This window comes from Rhinatrema bivittatum, chromosome 6 (genome assembly GCF_901001135.1).
Source record: "Rhinatrema bivittatum chromosome 6, aRhiBiv1.1, whole genome shotgun sequence".
NCBI classification, from domain to species: Eukaryota; Metazoa; Chordata; class Amphibia; order Gymnophiona; family Rhinatrematidae; genus Rhinatrema; species Rhinatrema bivittatum.
In genome coordinates this window covers 101,242,693-101,263,218 of record NC_042620.1, presented here as the reverse complement: position 1 = coordinate 101,263,218, position 20,526 = coordinate 101,242,693, and the positions used below count along the sequence as shown (strand labels likewise).

General features: G+C 42.6%; 1 protein-coding gene across 9 annotated transcripts in view; it reads left to right on the top strand.

Annotated features, from left to right (window-relative positions):
- The window catches only part of LOC115093628 (sodium channel protein type 2 subunit alpha-like), a 523,144-nt gene that overhangs the window by 486,486 nt on the left and 16,132 nt on the right, over positions 1–20,526 (top strand). For all 9 annotated transcript variants that reach the window (XM_029605666.1, XM_029605660.1, XM_029605661.1 and 6 more), the window contains 2 exons: positions 9,921–10,025; positions 12,457–12,727. In XM_029605666.1, coding sequence (XP_029461526.1) covers positions 9,921–10,025; positions 12,457–12,727 — 376 coding nt within the window. The remainder of the gene's footprint in view (positions 1–9,920; positions 10,026–12,456; positions 12,728–20,526) is intronic.

Genomic DNA, 20,526 nt, shown 5'->3' with positions numbered 1-20,526 from the left:
ACTTCCGGGTGCTGGATCTTCAAAAGAACTGCCCTCGCGCGCGCGAGGCAGAGATGAGGGGCGGAGCTTCTGCCGGCCTGGACGGCGTTCTCCACATGGAGACGCCGCGGCCATGCAGCCCACAGAGCCGGGACCACAGCGCGTCTCTCCGCGGTCCGGAGCGGAGGTAAGTGGCCCCGACCCCGATCGTGGGGGAGGCGGTCGGGGCCGCAACAATATGCCCTCTTTAACATGTAGCGCCATCCTTCTACCAATTTGATCCATCCTTTCTTTGTGATATCATTTTTACTCTAGTATGACAGTGTCCTATTGATTATCCTCCTTCCACTAGGTGTCTAGGATGCCAATTATATCTACCTCCTCATGCAGTGCTATACATTCTAACTCTCCCATCTTATTGTAAAGACTTCTAGCATTTGTATTCAGACATGTCAAAGTATGTTTGTTATTTGTATTAACAACCTGCTTGATAATTGACAGGGATAATTTGGAATCTTTCTGCTCTGTCCTTTACTTAAAGGCACTGGTCTACTTTAGCATGTATTGCAAATCTCTCTATCAAGATGTCGTAACTTCCCTGTTTTGTTAGTATTCTTCAAATATGCATCATTCCAAACCATGTGCTTCTGAATGACTCTTGGCTTTCTTCCATCATTTAGTTTAAAAGCTGCTGTATCTTCTGTTTTTTTTTAAAGGTTTCTCCTTTTTTTTTTAAAGGTTAATTCCAGCAGCCTGGTTCCACCCTGGTTAAAATTGGTGCTCATCCTTTCGAAATAGGCTCTCCCTTCCACAAAATGTTGCCAGGTTCCTAACAAAACTAAAGTCCTCTTCCCTGCATCAGCATCTCATCCAAGAATCGAGACTCCGGAACTTTACCTGTGTGTGGGACAGAGAGCATTTCAGAGAATTCTACCATGGAGGTTCTGGATTTCTGCTTTATACTTGAAAGCCTAAATTTGGCTTCCAGCACCTCCCTCCCCCACACCTTCCTATGTCATGATACTATTATACAATTGTTTCAAGTGGATTACACACATACAATTTATTGAATAAAAAAATACCATTAAAAAAGAGAATGAAAGTCACAACCTGCCCAAAATATATATTTTTTTTAACACATCTGGATCTCCTGTTATAATGATAGTCAATTTTCACAGCCATTTCTTCTGTTACAAAAGTATTTTCAGATGGACCACGTGATGCTATGAACCCGGATGGACGATTGAATTCGGGCTCCAGGTGCTTCCCCTGAAACATCGTTCCCCATCGCAGTGGAATCTCATCTTTTTGCATCCAATATCTGCATAATGGCAGCTAAACAGCATATAGACAGATTTATAACAAGAATTCCAAAGGTATTGTCCACCAGATTTGCAAAAAGAGAAAAGGAAAAACTATGCTTGGCCGATTCCAAAATGGCCGCCACAAAGGAGACTGCTTCCCCGAATCAGGTAAAAGATGCAAACATCACGGCCCCTACTGAAGCAGTAGTGAAGGTGCTGAGTAGCAGATTTGAAGCCATTTCTGCTCAGATTGTGGGGGCGCAAAACACGATTGCGGACTTTAGCTCTTGCTTAGATGTGGTGGAAGGGATAATCAGAGTGGTAGAGGATGACTCTATCACAGCTGCGGTGAAAATACAGAGTCTGGAGAAATTGATCATGGATCAGACTGAAAAAACAGATGATTTGGAAAACTGCTCTCGACGAAGCAACTTGAGAGCGGAAGGAATCCCTTAATTGGTGGAGAAGAGGCAATTAAAATCGCTGTTGGAAACAGGTCTGTCTAAGGAATTGGGCCTTCCACCGGACAGTGGGCCTGTTATTATTGAAAGTACACATCAGCTCAGTGACGTGGCGGCAGGAGGAACCAAGTCGAAGTTGATAATATTTAAACTGCTTAATTTTGCGCAAAGAATTCCGGCTGTGTGATCAGCACATTTTATTATTTCAGGATTTTTCTCCCAAAGTCTCTTCTAGGAGGAAGGAGTTCGCAACGGTCTGTGAGGCTGCCATCTCTAAACAGATTTGCTTTGCATTGCTCTACCCTGCACAGTTGATATTCTGGGTCAATAATAAGATTCATAATTTTGAATTGGTGGCCGAAGCACAAACATTTGTAGAGGAATTACCTACATCTACAGTCTGAAAACGCTGTCCTGTTCTCAATTTTTGAGGTTCCAGTTTTTCTGTGGTGGAAAGAAAATTTTGGTATGACCAGCCAGGGAATGATGACTTTGGTTTATTATTACAGTGCATAATATCGCGCTGAGTTTTTGAGACTTCTATTCTTACATTTTTAATTGTTTCAGCATGAACACTGGAAACAGCTTGTAGTGGTGGACATAATATATACATACATTCATGTTGACAATCATATTACCATGTTATTTATTTATTAACTCGCATGTTTATTAGCTGTTTAGTAATATACACTAATTTGTTACTTCGATTAATCTGTTCAATGTAAACCGCTAAATGAAGCGATAGTTACTGTTCCTTGTAAACCGGGGTGATATGTATATTATACAGGAACCTCCGGTATATAAATCCTTAAATAAATAAATAAATAAATAAATAAATAAATAAATAAATAATAGAGTTTTATTTAGACTATCCATAATATCTTCATCTGGAACTGAGCTATGTATAAACATTTAAGATCTGCTTGGTCTACGTACTGCTTTTTTCATATTGCTCTATAGATGAAGTTATGATCAGATGTTATCGTTTGACTGTGCTCGTTGCATAATGTTTGATGTATATTTATCCCTATAATTCTTTACTATAGGGGGTAGCACCTGATTGCACCTATTAGTGGTCCTGGCCTTATACTATAGTAAGGCATTCTATTTGGGGGGAGGTCTAATTTTTCTTTATGGGGAGAGTTGGAATATAGGGGAGGGAGGGAGGGTGGGAGGCCTTTCTTCACCATTTGGCTGTTTGTGGAGGGCATTCTTCAGTGATTGGATCACATGGCGAGAGCAATTCCGTTGGATATATGTTTTGGAGTACTTACTATCTTCATAACAGGGGGAGATTGGAGTTCAATATGGGACAGTCCAGTCTCTCTGGTGACATTTGGCTATCTCTTATATTGGGCCAGTGAGGTTTGGGATGGGGACCCGCATTGAGTTTATATCCTGGAATGTAGCAGGATTAGGAACCCGCAGTCAAATGTGAGAAAGTGTTATCACAACTAAAAAGATTTAAAGGGAGTATCATATTTTTACAAGAGACGCATATGATGGATAGGGAACATAAGAAGCTTTGGTGCCATTGGATTTCACAGGTATTCTCAGCACAAGGCATCACTAAGCGATGCAGGGTAACTGTTCTCATTAGCAAAAATATATCTTTTCAAATGGACCAGTTGAAAGCTGACCCTGAAGATCAATATGTGTTGGTAAAGGGGAAACTGTTTGAATGTGAGATAGTTCTAGCGTACATTTATACCCCCAATGTTAATCAGCATACTTTTTATACAGATTCAATTTCTTGTTTACAGGACATGGGCCCTGCTCCTCTAATTGCAGGTGGTGATTTCAGTTTTATAGCTGATCCTACCATAGATAGATGGCCTACCTTAAACTCGCTGACAACTAATGTGCATAAAGGAGTTAATCTTCTGTGCTCCACTTTGAATCTTTTAGATATTTGGAAGACCCTGCACCCAGGGAAGAAAGACTTCACCCATTTTGTATATATAATCTATACGAGACTAAGTCTCGTATAGATTATATATTGATTAGTGAGGTCCTTTTCCATCAAATTTCAAAAGCTACGATTGGTCCTTTAGTTCTTTCTGACCATTGCCCGGTACAATGTACCTTGGTTCGCCAGAATCTTAATTCTAACTCTCTGTTTTGGCGGACGCCTATGTGGTTAAATACTGGTCTCCCATTTCATTCATTTCTGTAAGAAAAATGGCAGGATTATGTAATTAGTAATCAATAGCATCAAGGGAACCCTGTTTTATTTATTTGTTTATTTAAAAGCACTTATTATCTGCCCTTCCTATGTTCAGAGCACGGTACAATATAGAACATTTAGATGTTCAGAGCAGGATACAATGTAACACATATACAGACAAAAAGAGAAGGAAGGGAAATGGCAAAAGCTGTTATGAGAGGGGAAATTATCAATTATGTGCCATTTAAGCATAAAGCCTTTAATAAAAATATTTTAGACCTTACTAAGCATTTGAGTGTATGTAAACAACATTTCACTGACACTGGACACATTAAGTAGCAGGAGGAATCTCTACCCAAAAACTGTTAAATGACTCCCTTCACCAATGGGCTTTAAATTTCCTGTTTGCACTAAAGCACAAACTTTATCAACATGGTAATAAACCTGATAGATTATGGCAAATCTGGTGAGGGCTCAGAGAGGTTCTGTACATCTGAATGGTATAAAGGCTACCACGGGAGAGTTTTGTTCTGAAACTAAAGGGATAGGGAAGGTTTTCAGGGACTTTTATCAAGATCTGTATTCTGCTGAGGTGGAGGATTTATTGTTGTGGTGGGAATTTATGTCCAAGGTCAAGTTGCTACAGGTGGGGGAGGTAGGTTTGAGGAAATTAAATCAACCAATTACGATGGGGGAGGTAGCGGCTGTCATTAGAGAGCTTAAATAGAAACATAGAAATGACGGCAGAAGAAGACCAAACGGCCCATCCAGTCTGCCCACCAAGCTTCGCACTTTTATTTTTTCTCATACTTATCTGTTACTCTTGGCTCTTAGTAACCTTTTGGATCTATTTCCCTTCCACCCCCACCATTAATGTAGAGAGCAGTGTTGGAACTGCATCTAAGTGAAATATCTAGCTTAATTAGTTAGGGGTAGTAACCGCCGCAATAAGCAAGCTACACCCATGCTTATTTGTTTACCCAGACTATGTAATTCAGTCCTTGTTGGTTGTTGTCTGTATATAGATCCACTTTTCTTCATTCCCCCTGCCGTTGAAGCAGAGAGTTATGCTGGATATGCATTGAAGTGAAGTATCAGACCTTCTCCCCTGCCATTGAAGCAGAGAGCTATGTTGGATATGCGTAAAGTATCAGTCTTTCTCCCCTGCCATTGAAGCAGAGAGCTATGCTGTTGAAAGTGAAGTATCAGGTTTATTTGGTTTGGGGTAGTAACTGCCGTAACAAGCAAGCTACTCCCCGCTTTTTTGTGAATGCAAATCCTTTTTTCCACATTTCCTCTTGCCGTTGAAGCTTAGAGCAATGTTGGAGGTGCATTAACCGTCTGTATGTTTATTGAATAAGAGTATTATCTCCAGGCAGTAACCGTCATTCCCACGAGCCACCCACTCTTCATTCACGTCCTCTAGATTTTATGGATCCACAGTGTTTATCCCTGCCCCTTTGAAGTCCTTCACAGTTCTGGTCTTCACTTCCTCCGGAAGGGCATTCCAGGCATCCACCACCCTCTCCGTGAAGAAATACTTCCTGACATTGGTTCTGAGTCTTCCTCCCTGGAGCTTCAACTCGTGACCCCTGGTTCTGCTGATTTTTTTCTGATGGAAAAGGTTTGTCTTTGGATCATTAAAACCTTTCAAGTATCTGAAAGTCTGTATCATATCACCTCTGCTCCTCCTTTCCTCAAGGGTGTACATATTTAGATTCTTCAATCTCTCCTCATAAGTCATTCGATGAAGACCATCCACCTTTCTGGTCACCCTTCTCTGGACTGCCTCCATCTTGTCTCTGTCTCTTTGGAGATACGGTCTCCAGAACTGAACACAGTACTCCAGGTGAGGCCTCACTAAGAACCTGTACAAGGGGATAATTACTTCCCATTTCTTACTCGATATTCCTCTCTCTATGCAACCCAGCATTCTTCTGGCTTTAGCAATCGCCTTGTCACATGTTTCGCCGACTTCAGATCATTAGACACTATCATCCCAAGGTCTCTCTCCTGTTCTGTGCACATCAGCTTCCCCCCCCCCCAATCAAATACAGGTCATTTGGATTTCCACTCCCCATATGCATGACTCTGCACTTCTTGGCATTGAATCTCAGCTGCCATATCTTTGACCACTCTTCCAGCTTCCTTAAATCCCGTCTCATTCTCTCCACTCCTTCCGGCGTGTCCACTCTGTTGCAGATCTTAGTGTCGTCCGCAAAAAGACAAATCTTAACTTCTATCCTATCCGCAATGTCGCTCACAAAGATATTGAACAGGACCGGTCCCAACACCGATCCTTGCGGTACACCACTTAAAACCGCTCTCTCTTCAGAGAGAGTTCCATTTATCATCACACATTGTCTTCTGTCTGTCAACCAGTTTGCAATCCAGGCCACCACCTCGGCACTCACTCCTTAGCTTCTCATTTTATTCACCAGTTTCCTGTGCGGGACTGTATCAAAAGCTTTGCTGAAATCCAAGTAGCAAGTCTCCTGGGACGGATAGTTTGCATGCCCTCTTTTATAAAGTGCTAATTGAGCAAGTACAGGAGCCACTCACCTGTCTTTTTAAGTCTATGATTCACATTGGGACTATGCCAGAATCGTCTCGGGCAGCTGTGGTGATTGTTTTGCCCAAGCTGGGGAAGGATCCAGGTTGTCCTACCTCATATTGCCCTATTTCACTGCTTAACCCAGACATAAAAATGTATGCCAAACTCTTAGCCAATAGACTAAAATACATACTACCTTCCTTAACAGGTCAGGATTTGTTTTTTGAAGGCCGTCTAATGCTAATATTAAGTGGTTGCTATAGGCTATGGAAGAGAGTTTGTTTAATAAGATCTAAGACCCGTTAGTTGTTAGTTTTGACATGGAAAAGGCCTTTGACATGGTCTCTTGGTCCTGCCTTCAGTTTGTGCTGGATGCCTTCAGTTTTAGTGGTTATACTCTGGAAGCAATACAGATATTATACTCTAACCCATTAGCCTATATTCAAGTTAATGGGGCGTTTTTGGAGGCCTTCCCTTTATATCATGAGACCAGACATGGATACCCCTTATTACCTTTGTTGTTTATTCTAACTTTGGAAACTTTGATACAGAGAATTAAGCAAGAGGAGTCTATTAAGGGAATTTATTTTGGCCCACTAGATTCTAAAATCATGCTGTTTGCAGATGATATTTTAATGACCTTATCAGAGGCATAATCTTCTCTTCCACATGTGTTAAGGTTAATTACAGATTTTGGGAAATGTTTAGGGTTGAAGCTGAATTTAAATAAATCCGAGGGGTTGAATTGACTGGGGCATTTGGAGGTAGGTTGGACTGGATTTCCACTGAAGTGGGCAGGGGAGAAATTTAAATATCTAGGGGTTATGGTCCATAGAAACCCTAAGCATTGGTATACAGGTAATAAACAGCCTTTAATAAAGGATTTTCGACAGTAAACCAGTCCTTGGATGGATCTTCCAAAATCTACCCTGGGTCATTTTGTTCTTTTGCAGATGATACTAATTCCTAAGTTATTATATATCTTACAAATGGTCCCCATCATACTGAAGCATAAGGATATTAAGCTTATAAATAACTTATGCGCTAGATTTATATAGAGGTCAAAAAAGGTGAGATTTTCTATGGCTAAGTTTAGTTATCCTAAAACAGAGGGTGGCATGGGTTTTCTCATATCAAATACTACAATATGGCATGTAATATAATCACCATGGTTGCGGAGGGGGGTTGTCGTGAGAATTCTAGTACCTTAGAACTAGAAGCAAATTGTGTACATCCTCTGAATTTAAAATTTGTACTCCATGCCCCTATGGATTCACTTCCTGTTAAAATTTCTCAAGTCATTGTATTTTGGAACCATTCGACAGACATGGAAATTTCTTAGGTCGTTACTCCATCTTTCCTGGGAAATTTCTCCCTGCATACCGCTAACTGGGAATCCGTACTTTAGGGCTGTTGAGGGTAATGTAATATTCAGGAAGCTAGAGGCTAAAAGAGTCAATTCCATACAATCCTATGATTTGAGATTGGGGAAGATGCACTCACTGTCATATTGTATTGAACACTAACGGCCCGATTTTAAATGACTTCCGTGTGGTTGGGCCTTGCGCGCACCGCGCTCATTTTAAAAGGGGCCCAGCCGCGCACGTAAATTATGCGCACAAGAGCCAGGCCTCAATAAGGGGCAGTCCGGGGGAACAGGGTGGGGCTGGAGGCAGCTGGTACAGTGGCCATTTGCCGCTGTGCCAGCACAACAACTTGCTAATGCTCTTTTGGAGGAGCAAAAGGTAAATTTAAAAAAATTGGGGTTCCTAGGATAGGGATCAGGGGTGGGTAAGAGACGGAAAGGGGAAGGGAGGTTAGGGTAGGGAGTAGGGAAGGTCCTTCCCAGTCCGCTCCTTAATTGGAGTGGACTGGGAGGGAACTGGGGGAGCCCCAATCTCGTCACCAGGTAGCGCACGCACATGGATGCTTGTGTGTATTTTTTTTAAATCTACCTCTTGGGTTTTAGCTCCAAAGACTTTCTTTCTTCAAGTGCAGAGTTATATTTCAAGCCTTTTCAAAAATGGGATCAGTGAATGCACCTCCGGTGCTTTTCAGAGTTTTCTCCATTTGGAAAAAAAGCGAGGAAAATGACTGTGGCTTATAAATATCTTCACTCTATTACCGCATACAACTTACTGGATGCCATAATGGATGTGTGAAGGCGGGACCTTGGTATTAATATTATGGGGAAAAGAGATTCTGGCAGGTGTTCTGTCCATCAATAAATCCACGGAGAATATGGCCCTTAAAGAAATGCAGTTTAAAATATTTCATAAGTTATATTTTTGGCCTGTGAAGGCATATAAAGTCCGTATCACTTCTTCTGACCAGTGTCCAAAATGTAATGAAATAAAGGCAATTTTTCTGCATTGTCTCTGGCAATGTGCCAAAATTCAAAAGTTTTGGCGGCTTGTTTTACAGTTCCTGAACTCATTGCTAGGCTCCCAAATTGTATGGTCAGAAGCCTTCTGTTTATTAGGTATAAAGGGGGATACAATTAAAGTCAATAAGTTTCATAAAATATTATTGATCAAGATTAGTTTAGTAGCAAAGAAATGTATGATGTCTACATGGATGGATGTGGTGGGTCCTTCAGAAAGAGTGTGGAAAGCAAATATGGTGGAACTGACGATGCTCGATTATACATCTGTAGATCCATTAAGTATGAAAAGCAAAAAATGCTTTTTAGGGGTATGGAAGCCACTTTTTTCAATGGTACCAGTTGAAATATGGAACTCTCTCTTTCTGATGGGAATGAAGTAAGAGCTACACTTTAGGGATAAGATATGGGGTACTAGACCGTTTGCTTACAGTCACGTGATCTTACAATCCGGGGTATAGAGGTATGAATATTCTACTGTTCATCAGATAGTGAGTACACATGCCATGTGATGGTCTGGAAAGCTGTATAGCTTCAGTCATGGAGATGGGGGGGGGGGGGGGGGGTGCGTAATACAGGTTTGGGTGGGGGTGGGAAGAGAGAAGTTATAGGGATATTGCTGGTTAAATTACAAAAAGTAGTGCTATGTACTAGTACAGTTTTTGTTTTTCGTAACCATCTGTACTGTTATGAAAAACGTAATAAAGATATTGAAAAAAACAAGATATTTTACTCGCAGAAATCACCTTGTACAAAATTACTCACCCATTATATGGGTAAACTTACTCATGAACTGCCTGTTCATACATAAGTTTACCCAGACTAAACAGGGGCAGAGTTGGGAAGAGTTTTGGACTTACACATATAATTTTAGATGTTCAAAAGCATGTGTATAAATTTTACCAAAAATTTGTGGGTGTACTTTTGTGTAAATTTGTTGGGATAATTTTTTAAGTGTATGGGTCACATAAATTAACTTTGAAAATGGATACAAGTTACATGCACTTCTATAAAATTAGCTCCAATATGTCTATGAATATGATTATAACCAGTTTAGATCTTATTTCTTCACTTTGGAGGTCAAGACATCTTCATGACAGAAGAACAAAAGAAATATTACAATGCAATGAAAAAACTGGGGTCCAAGAAACCACAGAAACCAATACCTAGACCACCGGTAAGAATGATTTTTTTTTTATTAACAATTTTAGTTAAGACAGAAAATAGAGTGAGACATATTCTCTCACAGTAGGGCTATGCAGAAAACTTTAAAAAGATTTCAAAGAGATGTTTTTACAGTATATGTTATCTGTAACCATAGATCTGAACAATACTTTCTTGCTGTCATTCATAACTTTTAAAATGAATATTCAAAAAATATGATGGACAATTTTCACTTTTTTTATATAGAATACCAAGTATCTCTTAAATCTATTTTTCACAAATATCATCCATATTAAAATAAAATATTAGTGAGAGGCATACATAAATGCGGGAGGTAAATCACTAGAGCTACATGGCTCTTATATTATCCATCATTTATATTATAATGATAGCCTCCATATTTTTATATAATGTGAAGTGTTCCAAATATTCCAATATACTTGTATATCCTACTTATTTTTATATAAACACAACAATTTCCAGATCAAAATATTTGTATATCCCACTTATTTTATGTTAACCACAGCAGTTATTCATAAAGGGCCAGATTTTAAAAGGGTTACGCATGTAAATCCGGAGGATTTTAAGATGGTGCCAGCCGTCCATTGCTCCTACCAATGGGACTGATAGCCCCTGTCACATGGTAAGGGCAAAGGGCCACCGGTGCCATTTTGTTTACTGGCAGCCGACGGCCCGAGAGCGGGAGATCGCTCCCGGGACCCCTGCTGGACCACCAGGGTCTTTAGGCAAGATTTGGGGGGGTCGGGAGGGTGGGGGATTGTAATTAATTAAATCTGAAGGGTTGGGGTATTTTGGTTTTTTCGGTTTGGGACAGCCAAAAAAAAATCGGCCCGAACTGCGGGAAATGAAATTTCCTGCGGTGGGCCAATAACGAAGGCCGAACCAAAAGGTTCGGCTGAATCACATCCCTACTATTTAGTCCTTTTTCTGTTTCCTATGGATATTGCCTCCTATCCTGAAGAGTCTTTCAGGAGAGTTTGCCTAATGCCTTGTGAAAATCAAAGTAAACTTTATCAAGCAGCTCACCCTTATCCACATGCTTATTAATGCCTTCAAAAAATCTAAAAGATTGGTAAAGCAAGACTTCCTTTTGCTAACTCCATGTTGATTCTTCCCTATTTATGCCATGTATATCCATGTGGCCAGTAATTTTGTTTTTAAGACTATGTCTATCATTTTGCCCAGCATTGGTGTCAGGCTCACCGGTCTGTAGTGTCCCAGATTACCTCAGAGCCGTTTGTTAAAATTGGCATTATACAGTCAAATACTGTGGATATTTGTAATTATAGGTTACAGTTTACTAGTTATAACTCTGCAAACTCATATTTGATTTCTTTCAGAACTCTGGGGTGAATACTATCCAGTCCTGGTGATATGTTACTTTTTAATTTGTCAATTTATTATATTATATCTTCCAGTTTCACAGTGATTTGCTTCAGTTCTGATTTATCATCATCAAAGAATGTTTTTGGTGTGGGTATCTCCCCAACAGCCCCTCAGTAAATACCAAAGCAAAGAATTCACTTAGTTTATCTTATAAGGCCTCGTCCTCCCTGAGTGCCCCTTTTACTACTTGGTCTTCTTGTGGTCCAGCTGAGTCCTTCATAAGCTTCTTGCTTCAAATGTACTTGAAACCATTTTTATTATTTGTTTTTGCCTGTCAGAAAAGCTTTTTTTTTTCCCCAAATCTTTCTTGATCTCCCTTGTTAATGTTTTTCATCTAACTTATTAGTGCTGATGCTCTTTCCTAGTTTCTCATTTAGATCTCATTTTAGTTATCTTTCAGGGAATTATATATTTCATCTAGAATGCATTCGGCTTATGATATTTCTTAATTTTTATTTTGCTATATGTCAATTCTTTGTGGTTTTATGTTTCCTGCCTTGAACGAAGGATTACAAATCTTTTAAAATAAATCTGCCTTCCATTTTTTGATGGATGTGCTTTGGCCTTAATTGTCTCTCTCAGCTCACCATTTAACTATGTTGGCAGTCGTCTGGTCTTTCTTCTGCCTTTTTAATGCATGGAATTAGATTGTTATTTTATTTTATGATAGAAGTAATGGCAAGTTCATCTTTAATTGCTATGGCATCACAACTAGATAACCAAGTTAGTACAAGATGCCAGCTAGGAAAAGATAAATATAGGGTAGTAGCATTCTTAAACAATATAACATAAAATAAATATTTAAAGAATGGCAAATTCTACAGATCAGACTACTTGTTCTTTTCCACTATTAATTTATGCATCAATGTTTTGAATGGTTTATTCTCTGTTTGATTTTTGTAAACCGTTATGATGGCTGAACCGAATGATGGTATCTAAAACTGAACAAATAAATAAATAAATACAAAGTACATTAATATAGATAAAAAATGAAAATTGTTAAAGGTAAGCATAATTTATCTCTGTTCTTTTTCCAGAATAAATTTCAAGGCCTAGTTTTCGATTTTGTCACAAAACAAGCATTTGATGTTACCATCATGATTCTTATTTGCCTTAACATGGTAACTATGATGGTAGAAACAGATGACCAGAGCAAAGCCATGGAAAACAATTTATACTGGATCAATGTAGTCTTTATTATTCTTTTCACCGGTGAATTTGTTCTGAAGTTGATTTCACTACGCCATTATTACTTCACAATAGGTTGGAATATTTTTGATCTTGTGGTTGTCATCCTCTCTATAGTAGGTAAGAAAAATGTTTTATAATAAATTATAATGTAAGGAGGAAATATTACTTTTATTAATTTTATTTCTGTTTTTGTCAATTGTACAAAAAAAGAAAACGATGAAATTTAGATCAGTTATATCATCCCACTTGTAAAGCCTACAACCACATAGTAGCACACAAAGTGAACTGAAAATTTAAAATGAAAGGGAAAATATGTATACATGTATTCTTGGAGAGAGTTACATAAAAACTCATTGTTCATGACTCTTAGATGAAGTGTTTGGTGGAATCATGACACTTATCTTAAAGATTTGAACAAGAGCAACTTTGTCATTCTTGCAGCAATTAAAATCTCAGAGTTGCTGGTGCTCTCTACATAAAATTTTGGGAGTACAAGTTCACAAGGCTACAACTGTTTTACAGAGGATTCTGTGGAATTTAGGAGTACACAAAGCTACAGTATCTCCCTATTCACTAAGAACAAATTACAACACTTTTTCATATTAAATTTATATACAAAAGGTTCAGCTACAGTTTTAAGGAGCTATGGTAATTTCTGTCAGGTAAATTTATGCATTGCAGTACTGGAAAGCAGCCAGAAACAAATAACTATTCAGGCATGTCAGCAAATAAACAAGTTTACTATTCAAATCTGAAACAGGGCTTGCACAGAAGACCAAATAGCCGTGAATAGGTAAAAAAAGGAATATTTAATGAAACATTTCAGGCATACCTAGCTCTGCGCTTTGGAGTGCATTAACTGTCTCATTTCTGTATGCATGAACTTGATTATCCCTTTTCAGACATGCAGAGTCATTCTAAGTGCCATTGGTCCCCTACAAGCATGCTAATATCATGTCATAATGATTTACATGGAAAATGACAAAAACATCTGCCCACAGTTCAGTCACCACACTGCCTCATTTGCACATTCACAGAAATAGTTATTTATTCATAGCTACATAGGAAACAATGAGGAAATTCCCAGCACTTATATGCATTCGAAAAAATGCTTATTAGAGGTAAACATTACCATTAATGACTTGGGACGCATCCTATCGTAAGGGATGTTGGGGCTTTGAGCCCCTAGTGCTGCAGCACAGTTGATGCAGCCTCGAGGGTGAATCCCCGAGGATTACACTGGCAGCTGGCAAATGTGCCTTGTAATGGGACAGTCTGGAGCTTCACCTTTACCAGCCGCTTCCTCCACAGGTTGAGCTCTTCGATTCTGGCAGTCAGCAGGATCCTAGGGTGGAGATGGTACTAGAGTCCAGAGACACACCAGAACCAGGATAGACAGCAGGCAAGAGAGTCAGAGGAGAGCCAATGTTGGTTAGGCAGCAGGTGAGAATGGTCAGATCCAGGCAAGGGGTCAGGTCCAGGCAACAGGAAGTCATAGTTGGTTCCAGGCAAGAGGTCAAAATCCAGAGCGACAAGCCAACACAAGGCTGGGCTGAAAGCAGGCTGGATGAGGCTGGGCTGGAATGCTGTAGCAACACATTCTGCGAGCAGGAGATCCATTGCTGAGGCAAGGCAAGAAGCTCTTAAATAGGGCTTAGTGGCTGACATTATCTTAGGGTGGCACGGGCCTTTTAAATGCGGTCAGGCACATGCACACCTAAGGAGAGGCGGCAGTAGTGGCGGCATCCTGTCGCACATAAGGAGTTCAGTGGCTTCCGACCATGAACGAGCAGCACAGCTGTTTGTGGTGTCAGGGGTGAGTACAGCAACTCATAGGGCTTCCCTGCAAGCTGCGAAACGTAACAGTAACCCTCTCTAAAGTCTTCCCCAGTCTTCTGGGCCTGAGCTTCTTAGGGAATCTTTTGTGTAATTCTGCTGCAAGTTGGCGGGCTTATAGATTGGAAGCTGGTTCCCAAGAGTTCTCCTCGGGTCCATAGTTTTTCCAAGTGCTCGGGTACTTGCAGCACCTTCAGGAATCTAAAATTTCTTGGACCTCAAACTGAGTTTCCTCCTCAGAGGCAACTTTGGGTTGTCTGGAGGGGCGGTCTGCCCAGCCAGTGTTATGAATTGGTATGATTGTGGACCCCTGGCTGCAGTGAGAGCTGTTCCCACCCACAGGGAAGAGCCCTGTGGGGACTCACGTCGGTAGGCGTTGCCTCAGCAGCATAAGACACAGCTGTAAGGTAGACTTTATTGAGGAGAGAATATGCAAGCCCACACAGCGGGAAATGTAAATACAGTTCCACGTAACCAGTAGTGATGATCCGGTACACCAGGGGTTCCTTAGGAATGTGAATACCTCAGAAACGCAGGCCCGGTAGTGGCCCTCTGCGCGGGGTATGCCGAGGAGACTGCGCAGTAGCTGGTGGTTGAGGTGCAGAAGTCTGTAGGAACCAATGATGGTAGCATGGTACAAGGTAGCAGCCTCTATAGAGAATACGGTAGTGGCCCGAGGTATGGGGTACGCCGTAGGAATCCCAGTGAGGCAGATGGAATCGGTACTCACGAAGGTAGTAGTCTCTTGGATAGAGTTCAGGTAGATGCTCCAGTCAGCAAGGCCCTCCGAGGAGCGGGTACCTAGAGCATCCGACACAGGAGCGAGAACAGTGACTTGCTGCAGGAAGTGGAATAGCAGGAAGGAAGTCCAAACGAAGTCGTTACGAATCCTTGCTAACTCATAGCATGAGAAGTGAAGAGGGCTTAAGTACACCAGCGAGATTACGTCATGCGGAGGGGACGCCCCTGAGATTCCCACCATGACGTGTAATAAAGTCCCGTGTGCGCGCGCACATGCACGTACCTAGGTTATGCCAATTCCAAGATGGTGGTCGGCAATGCCCATGCCATCTTGGGGATGCCGAGGGAGTCGGCGTTTGCAGGCGGATGCCGTCATACGTCGGAGGAAAGCCGGTGCAGGAAGAAAAGAGGTGAGCATGAGAGGTCACCGCCGTCTGCGACCAATGGGCGCAACAGCCAGGATAGAATTGATGGTTTTAATAATGAAACATGGAATATGTCATAAATCCTTCAGGACAGGGGTAGTCTGAGCTTGTATGCCACAGGGCCTAGTTGTTGGTCAACGGGAAAGGATCCTGTGAATCACAGAGTGAACTTCGTAGAAGGCATCTTGAGTCTCAGGTTCTTGGTGCTAAGCCAGACTAGGCTTTCTGGACGCAGCTGAGGAACAGGATGATGTTTCATATCGGCTTGCTCTTTAGAGCATTTTGCCACTTTGTCCGGGAGAAGGTTGGTCTTATACCAAAGCTCTTGAAGCTCCTGTCTTGTCAGGTTGGCCGCTGGAAAATTGTCAGAGATAAGAACTGGTCAGGGTACACGAGGATGTCATCCAAAGATGATATAAAAAGATGATGATCCTGTGGAGATACATGATTATTATGGGAAAATTCAGCCCATGGAAGGAGAGAGGCCCAAGTATCATAATGTACAATCACTTAAGCCTGCAGGAAGGCTTTGAAGCTTTGATTCACCCATTCAATTTGTCCATTATTCTCAGGGTAATAAACAAGGTGAAATCTAACTGTTGTACTTGGCGGTGCACAGGCTGCCTTAGAGAACTGCCACCCTCACCTCCATGGCCAGGACAGCTGCATTCAATCCCAGCACAGCAGGACACCGTAGTCTCTCCCATCGACGCGCCCACACGATGCCATTCCCCCGCCAGTAGAGAAGGACGTCAATGACGCCCTTAGACCACCCATGCACACCGATATTCCAAGCCTTAAAGGGCTCTCAGCGGGGAAACCCCCACAGTATCCTTAGATGATATCACAAACCTCGCCATACATAAGGTCTGCCCAGACGCCTGCCCATGCCTCAGCAACAGGTCCAGTTACTGCCTAGTAGTGCGAATTGTGTCTTAGCATTCCTGCCTTCGTTCCAACCTGTCTTCAGTCTTCATTCCAGTCTGTGCCATTTTTTGTTGCTCGCTTGTTCCAACTCTAGCCTACCTGCCTTAGCCTGTCACCCCTTTCCCTCTCCTTTGGATGGATTCCTAATTTCAACCTCTGCCTGGATTTTGGATATGCCTGACCACTGCCTACCTTTTACCCTGCCTTGAACTTCAGATACTCCTGACCACTGCCTGCCTTAGACCTCTGCCTGGACTCCAGATTCGCCTGACCACTGCCTGTCTCTGACCTCTGCCTGGACCCTGGATATGTCTGATCACCACCTGCTTACGTCCCTTGCTGATATTGGACATTCTGTCATCAGCAGAGACCCCCACCTACATCCTACTGGCCCCGGAACCCAAAGCTCAACCCAAGGGGAACATGGTCTGGTATAGGGGAAGGTCCTAATGAGTCTCTCCTTTACCGAGGTCCACCTGCCAATCGTGAGAACCTGCAGAGCTCCTCCCAGCAGGTAGAATCAATCTTGCCTCAGCCCAAAGGTTCACAGACATAACGCTAAAGTAATTCCAAGTTTACTACTTATGCCTTTCCCATTTCGGGCTCTGAATTGAATTCCTTGGTCTGAGAGGATGTGAAGTGATAGCCGACACCATGTGTTGTACAATGAATTTAGCCAATTCAGGCACAGATGGGAGTCTGGGAAGGGGATGAAATGTGCCATTTTTAAGAATCTAGCCACAACCAGCATATCATGGAATTGCCACCAGAGAGGCGAAGGTCACTGACAAAATCTCTAGCCACATAGGCCCCAGTGTTCTGTAGGGGCCAGCAGTGGTTGTAACAACCCCCACAGTCTTGCTCTAACAGTTTTATGTATGGCACCTGTAGAGCTCAGTCTTCATCTGAGGCACCCAGTAAGGTCACACAATTAATTCCAGTATCCAGATAATGCCAGGATGACCAGATAGATGGGAGCCATGCATCACTCAAGAACCTTTTGATGTAGTTGTTGGGGTACCACCATTTTGCCGGGAGGGACTGTGAAAGTGGTAGCAATCACAATCTTGGCTGGGTCAATAATGTGCTGAGGAGGTTCTGAGATTCCCTCAGTATTGAAGGACCAGGAGAGAACATCAGCTCAATGGCTCTTGTCAGCAGGCTGGTACCACAGTCAAAGTCAAATTGGTCAAAGACTAATGGGCTTGCATGGTGTTTAGTCGCTGAGATTGTGCCAGATATTCATGGTTCTTTAAGCCATATAAATGGTTACTGGGTGCATGGCCCCCCTCCAGTAGATGTTGCCATTCTTCAAAAGCTAGCTTAACTGCTAGATGTTCACAATCACTGATAGTATAATTCTTCTCTACCAGAGAGAATTTCCTTGAAAAATAGGAGCTAGTCATGAGAGTACCATTTGAGTTGTGCTGTAGGACGGTAGAGACATCTACCTCCAGAATGAATGTTTGAGATGGATCTGGATGGTGTAAGCACGTATCAAAGGTGAACTCCCTCATTAGCTGTTCGAAGGCTTGAGTTGCATTTGAGGTCCAATTCCTGGTGTCTGAACCGTTTTTTGTGAGGGCCATCAGTGAGGTTGCCAAAGTAGAATACTCAAGTATAAATTGCTTTTGTAGTTTGTGAATCCCAGGAAGAGTTGTATTGTTTTGAAGCCTACAGGCGGGGGCCAGTCTGATATGGCTTTTAACTTCTCTGCATCCATCCAAAGGCCTTGACAGGAGACAATATACCCCAGAAAGGGGAGTTCTTCCTATTCAAAGATACACTTCTCTAACTTAGCATGAAATGCTGCTCACAGAGCCTTTGAAAAACCTGTTTCACATAGTGTCGGTGTTCTGACAATGACTTTGAGAAGATCAGGATGTCATGTAGGTAAACCACCACATGGGAGTAGAACAAGTCCCGGAAGATCTTGTTTACCCTAAATTGGAAGACTGCAAGGGTGTTGCACAACCCAAAGGGCATTACTAGGTACTCATAATGGGCTGGATTTTAAAAAGGCCCGGCGATGCACGTAAAGCCCCAGATTGTGTGTAAGTCCCGGGGCTTGCAGGAAGGGGGTGGGGCATGGGCGGTCTGGGGGCAGGGTGGGGCCAGAGGCTCAAGGTGCAGCGGAGATTTGCCGCTGTGCTTGGGATTGTATGCCAGCAGTTGGCCGGTGCACGCAACTTAGATCAGCCCCAGGGCTGAAGTAAGTTTAGCAACAAAAAGAACTCAAAGAAGGTAGGGAAGAAAGAGCGGGGGAGGTAAGGGAAGGAGGGAACGGGGGAAGGCAGCGCGTCTCAGAGCGGGCTCGACACGCGCAAGGTACACAATTGTGCACCCCCTTGCGTGCACCGACCCCAGATTTTATAAAACGCGATTGCCTGCACATGTATACCCACGTGCAACCTTTTAAAATCTACCCCAATGTCTTTCACTCATCGCTTTCTGAGATTTGGATCAGGTTGTATGCCCCCCTGAAGTCCAACTTCATGAATACTTGTGCTCCCCGGAAGTGAACAAAGAGCTCTGAGATCAAAGAAAGCAGATATCAATTTTTCTAAGTAATAGACTTGATGTTGTGTCCATCGCTGCTCGATGCCCTCACTCCGCCCTCTCTACCTCTGTGGCGACTCCCTCCGGGTCTGATGGACGGCTACAGCCGTGGCGTCTCCATGCCATCACCCTCCCCGGACCAGATCGATGCTGCGGATCCGCCATGTTGCCTGATGACATAGGGCACGCGCGCATTCCTATTGATGTACCAGCAAGGAAGCGAACCTCGGAGGCGTCCCCCTGAATTGACGTCATCCACTTCCAATATAAAAGGTCTCATTATTCGCTAACAAATCGAGTTAACAAGAGGGAGATTCCTCCAAGCTAATCTGCCTCCTCAGACTTACCAGAGGTACCCGCTCCTTGGGGGCCTCGCTCTCTTTCTTTATTTCAGATTGCAGGAACTGGTACTTGCTCCTCGAGGGCCTATGTTCCTTTATACTCTGAAGATTCTCTACTGCCTGGAAGCTATCGCAGAAACAGACATTTGTGAGTTACCATCGCTCTCTCAGAGCTTTCCCTGGAACAAGGAACAAGGGCCTAACCATTTCCAGCTACTGAGCTTCTTTAAGACTTTATGTGAGTTTTGTCATCCAGTTCTGGCTATGTACACTGCATACCCTGTCTACTCACTATCTATAGTTTCTCTACAGCTCAGCAATCCTGGGAACGCCATTCCAGTACCTGAGGGACTTCAGCCCTGCCGGGCATATCAGCTCACTACTGTCACCTCTGGTGGTTCTACTAACCTGTCTAATAAAAGAACTATCTGTGTCTGTCTCCATACCCAAGCCTAGCCGGTGGTCCCTCTCAGGATATCCTCCTGGGGGCGCAGTCATCTGCCATCGGCCCAAGGATTCACCTATCTACATTCCTCTACAGCCGAGTGCCCTCTCCAAACACTCTGCTGGTAACTGTTTGCTACCTCCTCTTCTTTCAGGAGTCCGCAACACAGATTCATAACAGATTGCTAACTCCGCAGTCTACACCTTACAGATGGTTAACTGTTCCTTCTTAAGGAGTAGAGCATTACAGATTGCTAACTCCCTAGCAGATCCTCAACAAGATTACTAACTCCTCCCATCTTGAGGAGTAAAGCCTAACAGGATTGCTAACTCCTCCTTCCTTAGGAGTCATCACTAACTACTATCTGCTTGCTCCTCCCATCAGCATAGCAGATCCTAACAAGATTGCTGAAGACTCCTCCCACATCAGGAGTCATCAGCAACAGATCCATAACAAGATTGCTAACTCCTCACGGAGTCTCTAACAAGATTCCTAACTCCAGTGGATCCGGCTTTAATTTGGAGAAAGCAGTACTCCTGGGAATCCAGCTTAAGGTATGGGATGTCAGTAACCCATAGACCCAGCACACCTCTCCGCTTTGCAGGCTATACCGGGCCTGGCTCAACGCATCTCAGAACAGCA